The sequence below is a fragment of the Somniosus microcephalus genome, chromosome 5 (genome assembly GCF_052327205.1).
Source record: "Somniosus microcephalus isolate GS21.2 chromosome 5, FLI_Smic_1.0, whole genome shotgun sequence".
Lineage (NCBI taxonomy): Eukaryota > Metazoa > Chordata > Chondrichthyes > Squaliformes > Somniosidae > Somniosus > Somniosus microcephalus.
The window spans coordinates 142829754-142843193 of NC_140991.1; the positions used below are offsets into that span (position 1 = coordinate 142829754).

Consider the following 13440-nt stretch of genomic DNA (forward strand, 5'->3'; position numbering starts at 1 on the left):
TCAACAAAATGTATGTACAATCCAACACAGATGTCCCAAAAGGGAAAATCCAAGGTTGAACAGGGGGAAAACAAGTAGCCCCACAGTGTGTGTGAAATATAGGATCTCTCTTCTGAGGGTATGGGCAAAGTTGGGAAGCTTTATTCTGCATCTAATGTGCGCTATAACTTACTTGGAAGCTTTTGATACACAATCTGTTGTCAGTACTGAGTCATCTCCACGCACAGGCATCTCAAGATGAGCAAAAAGATTCTCCAAAATATTAAGTATTCCAAAGATAGCCAATCTGTAGCTTATATGATAGTACAGGTCTGTTAAAAGCATTGTCTTATAAGAATATATTTTTCCCTTTTTAAAATTTTTAGGATGAGGGTTGTTGGTACTCTTGCCTGCAGCCCCCTCCAAATGAAGTTGCTACTTAATGCTGAATTAGGGACAGGCCCATGTCTACAAAGAATTGGATTGTGTCTGCCCAAAATCATTTGTCACATTAGTCAGGGCTGGATTTGAATTCTGGTCCCAGAGGTGAAAGGCCATTATCTAATCCACTGTACAGGTAGACTATCCTTTATCCGAAAACCTTGGGACCAGCTGTGTTTCGGTTTTCGGAATTTTTCGGATTTCAGAAGGTTTTCATCTCCGTGTCTGACAACAAACACTGTTGCTTAGCAACAGCTTGTAAACACTTGGGCTCTGCCTTGGAAGCGTCTCTGAAGCTGTTGCTAAGCTACAGAGACTCTTTCCACAGCCTGACTGTTTTTAAAAAAAAAAAATGCTAGGGGAAGAAAAAAAACCTAACAAAACGGCTGCTGATTTCTGCCGTTAGATCGAGGTTTCCGGCTCCCCCTGCTCCGTATCTGAATTCCTTGATTTAGCGGGGGTCTGGGGCTCGACTGCCAACGCCAGTTGTGGGAAAGCCGGATATCGGCTGACTCCTACACTAAGCTGGCCCGCAAATCAAGTCGTGGGGGGGGGGGGGGTGGAAAAAAAGACTATCGGACAGGCCGCTGTATTGTTGGGTTCACTCTCCTGGTACCTCCTTCACACTGCCCGGCTCGGCCAGCAATCTCCTACCCAGGAGAGAACTCTGTGACCCTCTGCCCTGCTCACAGGGAAAGGCAGAGCTCCCGGACCACTCCTGTCCTGTTTGGCGCCACTCGGGTCATGTCGTGCGCACGACTTACGCTCCACGAAAAAACTTTCGGTTTTTAGAGGTTTTCGGAAGTGTGGATTTTGTATTTTAAAAGAACTAACCTTTCTGACTTTTGTTAATATATGTGAATACAGGAAACTTTCTGGTATCCGGCACTGACTGGACCGAGTTGGTGCCGTCCCATCAAAACTGCCGTATAAACCAGCGCTAATGTTAAAACATACGGAGCTTTTCAGCTCCGTGTGAATCAACAAACCCTGTTGCTTAGCAACAGCTTCAAAACAGTCGGCTGCAGCTTAAAAGCGTCTCTATAGCTAAGCAACAGCTTCAGCTGGACCTTGCAGAGCCTGACTGGGGAAAAAAAGCAACGAGAAGTAAAAAAACTTATAGGAAACGGCTCCTGAATTTTGCCAGTAGATAGAGCTTTCCGGACCTTTAACCTCCGGTTAAACGAAAGTTTCCTGTAATATTTTTGGATGTTTTCAGTTAACTGTGCTTCATGTTAGCATTGCATTGTGCAGACCTGCTTATTATATATTATAGAAAAGTCACAGATTCTTGTTATTGATGGATTGGTTTAGATTGGTCTTAGACTTTTGTAAATGAGCCATTACAGTAACAAAATCTATTTTTACAGGTATTCCATACATACTCTAATGAAGACTATGATAGGAGAAATGATGACGTGGATCCAGTTGCTGCATCTGCTGAATATGAGCTGGAAAAACGTGTAGAAAGACTGGATCTTTTCCCTGTTGAACTTGAGAAAGGTAGGAGTAAGAACCTAGGTTTATTTTGAAATTTCTTAATCTGAGCTGAGCTTTTAAGAGGTGATGAACAGAGGCTATGTACTTCCCCAGAGTAAAGGAAGATGAGGGGAATTCACCGCAGATACAGTGCAAGCAACTTACATTCATGAAATACCTTTAAAAGTCAAAACAAAGCAGTTCACAGAGGTGTAATCAAAAAAATGGTTGCTGAGCCAAGGAAGGAGATATTAAGAGGGGTGACCAAAAGTTGGTGAACGAGTGAGTTTTAAGGAGGGTCTTAAAGGAGGAGCGGGAGATGGACAGCCATAAAATGGGTGCCTAACCATCCAATCTGGCGGGTGGTGTGCACATTCTGTGTCGGAAGTGTGCCACCAACCCTATTGGTAAATGCTGAAGTATAGACATCCAGGCCTCACACCTGAAATAGATGTTTCAGGACCCCTTCCTGAAATTGGACTACCCTGAACATAGCCAGCACTTAAAATTAAATTTGCTTTGCCAGCATGCTGACTGGGGATGCACAGCAGGCATCCACAGCTCGCCAGTCTAATTTAAATGGGGCCTACCACTTGTTCCAGCGCAGGGATCATTCCCTGTGCCCAGTTTGTGCCGGCAGACTGTTGCTATCCAATTTCACCCGATGCCTTCTCATTATAATTGAGTTCATTTGTTCAGGGGGGAAAAAGGTGAACTTTGAAGCAAACAATGTGTAACTATCACACCTGGTTATCACCCGTTAGGAGGACACTCTCTCTCACTCTCTCTCTCACTCTCTCTCTCTCCCTCTCACTCTCTCACCCACTCTCTCACACACTTCTGTCAAGCATCAGAATCCCCACCGCCTTCAACTTTCTGTGTATTCAGTTCTGAAAATGGTATGGGATAAAAATCAAATACATAGGCAAAGGTCTCATATCCACTCATTGAATTTCACAACTCTCAATTATTAATCTCCAAAACACCAGTAAGAATACCATAATAAAAATGCGAAAGCAAAATACTGCGGATGCTGGAAATCTGAAATAAAAACAAAATGCTGGAAATACTCAGCAGGTCAGGCAGCATCTGTGGAGAGAGAAACAGAGTTAACGTTTCAGGTCAATAGCCTTTCATCAGAACTGGAAAAAGTTAGAGATGTACCAGGTTTTAAGCAATTACAGAGGCAGGGAAAGTGGGGAGGGGAGGAAAGAGCAAAGGGGAATGTCTGTGATAGGGTGGAATACAATTTGACTTCAGTCATCATGTTAGAAAGAGAAAGGGTAAATTAGATGGTGTACTTTTGTAGAGTGGCAAGACAGAGGTTTGTGCACATGACTTCTCACAGAGTCCCAAACATATTGTATTGTTAGTGGGATGTGCCAGTTGAAGACCAAAAACTCTTCTCAAGTAATTTTATTCTCATGCATCTTCTAGTGCACAAGTATAGAACAAAACAACATTGGCAGAAGCACAAGAGCAGATTTACCTGCTTATGGTGCATGGCCTGAGGAAATCCAGAGAGGGGCATAAAGGGAGAGATTTTTTTCTTCACTGGTTTTCCTGCTACATCCCACTTTTGAAAGTAGTGATTCATATTGGAGTACGTTTAACCAGTCTTCATTTTCAACAGCAACTTGCATAAAGTATAGTGCATTTAACATAGGAAAATGTTCCCAGGTGCTTCGCAAAGGCATAATCTGACAAAAATGGACACTGAGCCAAGGAAAGCGATACTAGGAGGGATCGTGAAAAGCACGATCAAAGAGGTAGGTTTTAAGGAGGGTCTCAAAGGAGGAGCAGTTTAGGGAGGAAATTCCAGAATGTAGCAGCTAGATGGCTGAAGCACAGCCACCAATGGTGTAGCAAAGAGAGGGGGGATGCACAAGAGGCCAGAGTTGCAGGAATGAACATTTCTGGGATGGTTGGATGGGAGGAGTAAGGGTATAAAGAGATTTAAACAGAAGGATGATCTTTTTAAATTAGAGGCATTGGGGAGCGGAATGATGAGTGAATGGTCTTTGTGTAGGATAGGATACGGGCAGAGAGTTTTGGATAAGCTGAAGTTTATGGAGAGTGGAGAATGACAGGCCTACCAGGAGTGCTTTGGAATAGTTGAGTTTGCAAGAGACCGAGACATGGATGTGAGTTTCAGTGGCAGATGGGCAGAGGCAGAACAGAGTGGAGCGGCGCGGGCAGTGTTAGAGGTGGAATCAGATGGCCTTTCTGATGGAGAGGATATGGGGTTGTAAAATCAGCTAGGGGTCAAATAGGACACCAAAGTTGTGAAAAGTCTGGGTCAGCCTGAAGTGGGGGGGGGGGGGTTCAATTGGAGTCACTGGCAAAGTTATAGAGTAAAAAGAAAGAGACTTGCATTTATAGCATGCCTTTCACAACCACCAGACGTCCCAAAGCGCTTCACAGCCAATGAAGTACGTTTTGAAGTGTAGTCACTGTTGCAATGTAGAACTGGGTGTCGTCAGTTTACATGTGGAAGCTGATGCCATGACTTCGAATGATGTTGCTAAGGGACAGCATGTAGATGAGGAAGAAGAGGGTACCAAGAATAGATCCTTGGGAGACTCCAGGGATAACAGTCTAGGGCGTGAAGAGAAACCATTGCTTGAGATGCTCTGGCTACGATTTGATATGTAAGAGTGAAACTAAGTGGGGGCAGTTCCACTGAGCTAAACAATGGAGGAGAGGTGTTGACCATTTCAAAAGCTGCAGAGAGGTCAAAAAGGGATAGTGCACTGTGATCACAGTCACAGAGGATGTGATTTCTGACTGTGATTAGGGCTATTTCAATACTGTGGCAGGGGCGAAAACCTGTTTGGAGAGATTCAACCATGGAGTTGTGGGAAAGATGAGCATGGATTTGGGATACGACAACATTCATTTGGAGAGGAAAGTAAGGTTGGTGATGTGGTGACAATTTGCAAGAACAGAGGGATCAAGGGTGGGTTTTTGAGGAGGGGTACAGTACCTGAGGAAAGGGAATCATTTACAATGTCACTAGCATTGTTGGCCAGGAAGGAAAGTTGGGTATTCAGCAGTACCTTTCTCAAGTGGACCTTGACAGCATGTTAGGGTGGATATTCAATCTGGCGGCCATCACAGCCTAGACTGATCTTGTTTTAACTAGATATTAACACATGCATGTTCCCAACATGGTTTATTGAATAGCAATCATTACTGGGAATGCTGGCGGATTGATTTCTCCTCTCTTCCTCAACTTGGGGATTTTGAGACCACTTTTAGCATCTCAGTATCAATCTAGCTGAGATCAAGTAACTCAACACAGATCTGGGATTGTAGTGGGTCCTTCTTGGTCTATCAGTACCCACCTTGTAAGGTATTACTTTTCTTTTTGTAAAGCTGCTGCTATTGAGAAGGAACCACATTTTATTGAAGTACGCTGTGACGTAATAAAACTCACTACGCACTTGGTTTGAGCATAAAGCAAGGCTTTAATCAACTTGTTTCAGAACATGGAGGTCTAGTTGTACTTCACTAGTTCCTGTCTTACAAAATGTCCCTGGAAAGCTGGGCCCACGCCCAAGTATTTATACTCCTTGGACGGCGCCATCAGCTGGCCGTCCAGCGTTATTTCATGAGTAGTTTCTTGATGAGATTTATAACATTCTTCCTGCCTGAAAGATTTGGAAGTCCGACGACTTCCTCTTAACGGATTAGGCGGACCACGAATAGCTGCAGTCTTTTAGATTTTTGTTTATGGCTAGAAGGCAAGTGTCCACGGAAAGTGTCTTGGTCCCTGGGCCGGTTGATCCATACCGGTGGATCGACAGGGCCCCTGTTTCCCTGATCGACCCGAGGGAGGCTGGGGAGATCGTGACTCCGGGTGCAGGTCCCCACAGGTGCAGAACTGGGTTCATCCTGTTTGATAGCCGGGGATTGACCGGTGTCCTGGCCTCTGGTGGCCATCCCACGGGGTGCGCTCGGCTCCCCGAGTGGATCCGGTGGGGCAGCTGGCAGATCTCTCGATGTCCCAGGTAGGGCATCATCTTCAGGGGAGCGCAGAGTGTCGGCATTTTCACCGTGGGTCCCTCTATCAGTTGGGTCCGTGGAACTGGCTGGACAGGGAGCCAGGTCCCGGAGCGAAACAGTGGACTCCCGGCCATCAGGGTACCGCACGTGCGCGTACGTGGGATTGACATCTGCGAGTTCTACCTTGTCGACGAGAGGATCGTTTTTAGACGATTGGATGAATCTTCGGAGCAGCACGGGGTCGAGAGCTGCCAACCATGACGGTAGGGACGTCCCATGGGTGGAGAGACGCTGGAAGCTGAAGAATCGCTCGTGAGGTGTGACATTGGTGGACGTAGAAAGAAGAGACCTGATGGAATGCAACACGTCAGGGAGCATAGTTTCCCACTGCTGGTCTGGTAGGTTGCGTGACCTCAGCGCAAGAAGAACAGCGGTCCAAATGATAGCGTTGTATCTCTCAACCAGTCCGTTACCGATGGGATGGTACGGTGTCGTTTTACTTGTGGCAATTCCCCGTTGGGAGAGATAACTTTTGAGTTTGCTTGACATGACATGAAGGAGGGACCCCGATCAGAGTGGATGAAATTGGCCGTACCGCAAAGGGAAAAGACTTGATTAAGGCATTTGATCACTGTGGAAGTAAGCATATTGGGACAGGGGAAAGCAAAGGGAAAGCGTGAATATTCGTCCACCATAGTAAGTAAGTAGGTGTTTCGCGTTGAGGAAGGCAATGGCCCTTTAAAGTCAATGAGTCGCTGCATAGCGTGTATGAGCGAGCCATCCGATGGACGGAAGAATTGCAGTTTTAATTCTGCACAAATTCTACAGGAGGAGCATGTTCTTTTCACACCTTCCATAGAAAATGGGTGATTTTTAGATCGCACAAAGTGCAACATATGGGTAACGCCAGGATGGCATAAGTTAGTATGAAGATCTGCAAGAGTCGAAGTTGACATAGAAGAGCAGAATGCCCGCGTGAGGGTATCCGGGGCCACATTCTCTTTGCCGGGTCGATAATGTATGGTATACCCAAAGGCGGCCAATTCCATCCTCCAGAGTTGTATTTTGTTATTCTTGATCTTAGTGCGTTTTTGGTTATCCAGCATAAAGGCCACGGAGTGCTGATCGGTTATAAGTGTGAAATGGCAATGAGCGAGAAAATGACTCCATTTACGTACTGTTTCGATGATGGCTGTAGCCTCCTTCTCGACAGGAGGATAATGGAGCTCGCTACCCTGCAAAGTTCTGGACAGAAATGCAACGGGTCGACCACCTTGATTCAAGGTAGCAGAGATCGCCACATCCGATGCATCGCACTCGACCACGAAAGGAAGATTTTCATCAATGGAACGAAGCGTGGCTTTTTCCAGTTGTTGCTTGAGGAGGTTGAAAGCTGAAATAGCCGTTGCCTCCAATGGAAAAGACTTTGCATGAAGCAGGGGCTGGATCTTGTCAGAGAAGTGGGGTATCCATTTCGCATGATAGGCGAACATGCCGAGTGCCTGACGAAGAGAGTCGAGATTCGTAGGGGGAGGGAGCTCCTGAAGCGGACGAAGTCGCTCCGGATCTGGTTTGATGGCGCCATTGCCCACCCAGTAGCCAAGGATGTTGACTGATGGTACTGATTTTACAGATTTGGACTCATTTAAGGTTAAGTTGTGATGACAGAGAACGTCAAAAAATTTCTGGAGATTGGCATCGTGCTCCTTCTGGTCATGACCAGCAATGGTGATATTATCCAGATATGGAAAAGTGTCCGTTAAGTTCTCCTGTTTGACTAGGCTATCCATTGCCCGTTGAAAGACGGCCACCCCATTGGTGACCCCAAATGGAAGGCGACAAAACTGGTAATGCCAACCATTGGCTTCAAAGGCCGTATACTTTTTGTCAGAGTCCTTTAACGGTACTTGATAATATGCGCTCTTTAAATCAAAAGTTGAAAATACCTTGTAGTTGGCGAGGTTATTGACCATGTCATCGATGCGTGGTAGTGGGTAGGCATCCAGGTCGGTATACTGGTTAATAGTTTGCGAGTAATCGATGCAAAGACGTTTCTTGTGTTGCTTCAGAGGATTTTTAACAACGACGACTTGAACCCGCCAGGAAGATGAACATGGCTCAATGATACCGTCAGCTAAAAGGCGAGAGATTTCTGCCTCGATAAAGGATCGATCATCTTGGCTAAAACGTTGTGATTTAGTGACGATGGGCTTACATTGGGGGGGAAAGATTGGCAAACAAGGAGGGCTCGTCGAGCGAAGCCGCCGAAAGCGCACAAAGCAGTACTTTGGAAATAGTAAGCTCTGGCTTTGACCCTCCAAACTCGAAAGTGAGTCTTTTGTGTTGTTTCTGGAAATCCTGTCCCAGGAGCACATCACTGCATAGGTTTTTGAGCACCCCGAGCCGGGTGGAGAAATAAGTGCGGCCATTGAGAATAAGGTCGACAAGAGAAAAGGCGGTAGAATTGGTGGTCAGTGTTGTCAGAGCCATTACAATTTCCCTGTCCGAGGGGTAAATACGCAGTTTTAACTTACTGACAGCCCACTCACTAATGAAGCTGTCAGAGCTGCATGAGTCGATTAGTGCGCTCAAAATGTGTCCATTTACCGAAACCTTTGTGGCTGAATGGGACAGACTTTGGGGGAAAAACAGCTGTGATGGGAGGAGGAGCAGTTTTACCCTTGACAGCTGTAACCTTAGTAGTGGTTCTTGGGGGAGGAGCAGTTTTATAGATAGTAACTGCAAAACTAACAGGAGCTCTCGACCGGTATACTTTAGAAAGGGGGCCTTTCTTATAACAGCGTCTCTTGACTGGCATACCTTAGAAAAGTGACCTTTCTTGCTGCAATGATTGCAGGTTGTGTTACGAGCAGGACAAAATTTCCGATAATGGAACGCACCTCCACAGAAGAAACACTTCCTTCCAGATTGCCAAGATGCCGCTAGGGCGGGGTCGTCATCAGTGAAGGCTTCCAGGGTAGGGTTGTCATCCGCTAAGTTAGTCATCAGTAAGGGCTTCCACCCAAGACCTATCGAAGGAGTCATTAAAAGTGATAGCAGCAGCCCGTGCACGAGGTAAAAGATAGGTATCTGCATTCCTCTTTGCTAAGTCCAGGGAACACGCCTGGTCATAGGCAGCCTGTAACTCGAGGGTTTTATTCTCCAACAGACGTTGGCGTATGAAGGGAGACGTAACTCCATTAATAAAGGAATCGGGAATTAGCTCCTTCTGGTACTGCTCAGCTGTGACAGCTTTAAGGTTACAATCCTTGCTGAGCCTGCGAAGCTTTTGAAGGAATTCGTCAAGTGATTCCCCGGGTTGTTGTCGAGTTGTGGCCAATAGATGCCGAGCAAAAATTTTGTTTGGGGCCTTAACATATAGTCGCTGTAATATTAGGATAGCGGAGTCATAGTCTACACAGTCTTCGATGTAGTCAAACACATGAGGAGATACATAATTACATAATTGGCAAGTATCTCTGATTTATCAGGAACATTCTCACCACACACCCTAAGGAAGTTGCTGAAGGTACGATACCAGTGTTTCCATACCTTAGCAGTTGTAGGTGAATTTGGGTCCAGGTCAAGACGGGCGGGTCTGAGTAGTTTGTCCACGATGGATTGATTTCTACGCCAGAGTTCCCTTCTGCAGTTGAAGTCGTAGCTGGCTGTTCCCGAAATCCCTCAGAGCGTGGAGTCGATATCAAGTTGATTAAATTGACGTAATAAAACTCAGTACACACTTGGTTTGAGTATAAAGCAAGGTTTTAATCAACTTGTTTCAGAACATGGAGGTCTAGTTGTACTTCACTAGTTCCTATCTTACAAAATGTCCCTGCAAAGCTGGGCTCACGCCCGAGTATTTATACTCCTTGGATGGCGCCACCAGCTGGCCGTCCAGCATTATTTCATGAGTAGTTTCTTGATGATGAGACTTATAACACGCTGCAAGATAGAAAATCAGTTCCAACTAATATTTACTGAAACAGCTTGATGCTGAAAGCCAATGCATGATTGTAGAGTTAGTAATATAATCTTGCACTCCCATTCATAAGCAACTGTCAGTTCTTTATCAATGTCTTAGATGAAACTTCTTAGTTGGGGATTAGTGGGGAGAAGAGAAGAGTTCCAATGCTCCCTCTGCTTTGTTTAATGAGCATAGTTACTCACTTGATAAATCATAAAATTGTATTGATTTAGAAACTTGCAGGAAAGTTTGCAATTTACTTGTCAGTTTTTTCAGTAGAATGGTCAATGCAGGAAAGTGATGCCCTGGAAACTGCTGATTTTCTAATAAATGAACAGCTTTCTTGATTACATCCCACCTCAGTTCCATGTTTTAAAAAATTAGATTGAGAAATCTAACTGGAGTATTGTGTCCAATTCTGGGCACCGCACTTTAGGAAGGATGTGAACGCCTTAGAGAGGGTGCAGAAAAGATTTACAAGAATGGTTCCAGGAATGAGGGACTTCAGTTACGTGGATAGACTGGAGAAGCTGGGGTTGTTCTCCTTAGAGCAGAGAAGGTTGAGCGGAGATTTGATAGAGGTGTTCAAAATCATGAGAGGTCTAGACAGAGTAGATAGAGGGAAACTGTTCCCATTGGCAGAAGGGTTGAAAACCAGAGGGCACAGATTTAAGGTGATTGGCAGAAGACCCAAAGGTGATATGGAGAAATACTTTTTACTGAGGCAGATTCAATTGTGGCTTTCAAAAGAGAATTGGATAGGTACCTGAAGGAAGTTTTTTTTCAGGGCTATGGGGAAAGAGCAGGGCAGTAGGACTAGCTGAAGTAGGACGAGCCGGCACGGGCTCGGTGACCGAATGGCCTCCTTCAGTGCTGTAACCATTCTATAAGATTGCCTGTACTGCACAGAATAATGGCCCAGATTTTGCAGTTGTAATAAGGGTAACACCATCAGTATTCGCCATTATTACCTCTCTGAAACTGACAGCAGCTTCAGGATTTAGCGCATGCGCAGATAAACACGGAAGTCATGAAGTTGCAGTCAGTCATTCACTGCTCCGCCACAGGTTGTGCTGTGGAACTCCCCAGAGCCGGTAATCAGTTAAAATCACATACAAGGACGATGCTTCCCCTTTTACAATGGAATATCGCTGTTAAACCCCCCACCCCCCCCATAAACTTTAAGCCTTGTTGAAAGAGGTGTAACTGGGTTTTTAATGGCATACTGACTGCTGAACCAGCGTTCTGGCTCTGACAAACTATTTTTATATTTGTGGAATGTTGGACTTATAAGTTTTAAATTTTTAAAAAAAAAGTTTTTGGTATTTCAGCTTCTATATTAATCTTGTGTTGTATGTCCTAATCTTTATTTTGCTCTCTATAAAATTTATAAAAAGTAAATTATAATTGTGCATTTTACTTCCTGGTTTGCTGTCTGAGAATTCTTCAATGGCTGCTTAGCCAGCTTGATGACATCCCTGTTACTGGATGCTTAGGATTCGCTTGATTTGACCCCAGATTTAAGCAAAGGTCAGGAGAGCTGAAATTCATGCCACAGAGATCGCCAGATCTTTGTGGACAGCTTTCTTCGAGGTCAGCGGCGAGTGCCGTTGTTTCGCCGCTGACTGCAAATTCCGGGCCAATGTATAATGTTGCAGTACTTTGGAGCACGAACAACTAGGGATTAGTGAAATGCATGTTTGATTCCCCTGCCTCACTCCCACACACTGCTGGTTTCCTGATTCAGAATGTTTCCATATCCCTAAATAATGGAGTTTGTCACAATTCATATTTTTTCATTATTTATTTGATTAGACACTTCAGTTTTGCTTTCTGCATGTTTTGATTATCTGATTGAGAGCAAATCCACTTCCTCATATGTATCTGTGAATGCTGTAGTGAGTGGTCTGCCTATTATTGAGACGGATGATTATTAAGTAATCTGCTCAACTGTTCTGGTTCATTACTTGATCACTTCAGGCTTGTCGAAGGATATTCCAGATCTAAATGCTTCAGGCGAATCTCATCATTACTAATAACTGAGATATCAGAATTGTTTTGTTTTGCACAATAGCCAACTGGATGCGAACGTTTTGATATTGCATTCCCGAAAGGCTGCACTGATCTCAAGTAACCCAGTTCTATCGACATGGCGGTCTCACAGGGTGTCTCTGCATCAGAGATTGATTGATAGCTCCTTGCCCAAGCAGAGCGATATATTTGATTGTTTTCTGCTATTTAGTTCTGAGCCCATTGAGAATATGAAAACTTTTTTTGAAAAAACAATGCATATACAGTATGTTACGTTATGGATGCGGTTCCAGGTTTAGTGTCAAAGAGAGCAAATTGTTGCGTCATATTTTTGTACCTAAAGAGGTATGGATTAAAAGTTCTAACCGCAAGTGAAATCTGCATTATTTACTTCCCGCTGCTGTCTCTTACTACTTTTAATAAATGTGGTTTATAGCCTAAGCCGCCATGATCTGATAGTGTTTATTCTTCTGCTCACCGCAGACTTAGGAGAACATGAGAGGGCTTGTTTCGATTCCAACTGCTTCCTTACACCAAGGACACCTTTTATCCGCTGCAACACCCAGCACCGCCTCTCGGCATTTTCAGACTCCAAGACGCCTTCCCAGACCCCAGAATTCGTGGCACCTCTCCATGGCTTCCATGCCTTCTCGTTCAAACACCTCCCCTTGTTCCACCCATTCCCTGCCCCCACTTGCCTCTCATTTAAAATCCTGGTTCTCTGTCGCCCCCTTTCCACGTTTCTCCCTAAGATGCCTTTCCTTTCGCTGCCTCTGTACTGACTCCTTATCCTCTGTGATTTCAATCTCCATCTCCACTCACCTTGCCTTCTCTACTCTGATCTAACTTCCCTCCTGTCCTCCCTCAACCTATCTCTCCATATAAACTCTCCAATCCATATTCACGGCTACCCCCTCGACCATGCCATCTCAATTCCTTGCATCCTTCAGCATCCACATCCCCCTACCCTGTTTCAACAACCATTCCTTCTCCATCTGCCCTTGGCAAAAAACTCCCGCCCCTCGCAAAGTCACTTACTGCTGTACTTTCTAAATCCCACCTGCCTAGCCTTTGGTCTTTCCTTCGCCACAATATTTCAGCAGTTGGTCAGCTCAACCACTCCCTTACCTTCACCTTTGATGCCCTTGACCCCAGCGAAACCGCTACCTCACCCTGGTACTGACCCCATCTTCGTTCTCAAAGGGCACAGACATGAGGAGATCTAGATTGAGACCATCCATTCGCCTGTCTGGTGCTTCCACCCCTTCCCCTGTCCTAGCCCCAATCTCACGTCTTTCTTTAGTCTCTCTCCAATGTCCCCCTCATTTCTTCTCCAAGCACATCTTGCCCATATGACTCACCTCCTCCTCCCATTACCCTATTCCCCCTAAACTGCTGACCACCCAACTTTGCTCCCTGGCTCCTATTCTAGCTGACATTGTAAATGGTTCCCCTCTCTAAAGATACTGTTCCCACCCCTTTCAAAAAGGCTATAATTACCCCCTCAATAAATCCACCCGTAACCCCTCTGTTCT

General features: G+C 45.1%; 1 protein-coding gene across 16 annotated transcripts in view; it reads left to right on the plus strand.

Moving 5' to 3' along the window:
• Positions 1-13440, plus strand: part of ppp1r9a (protein phosphatase 1, regulatory subunit 9A) — a 472949-nt gene that overhangs the window by 166798 nt on the left and 292711 nt on the right. For all 16 annotated transcript variants that reach the window (XR_015078433.1, XM_085988318.1, XM_085988314.1 and 13 more), the window contains exon 2: positions 1791-1923. Coding sequence is in view for 15 of the 16 variants with exons in the window: in XM_085988318.1 (XP_085844444.1) it covers positions 1791-1923 (133 nt within the window). In the remaining variant the exon portion in view is untranslated. The remainder of the gene's footprint in view (positions 1-1790; positions 1924-13440) is intronic.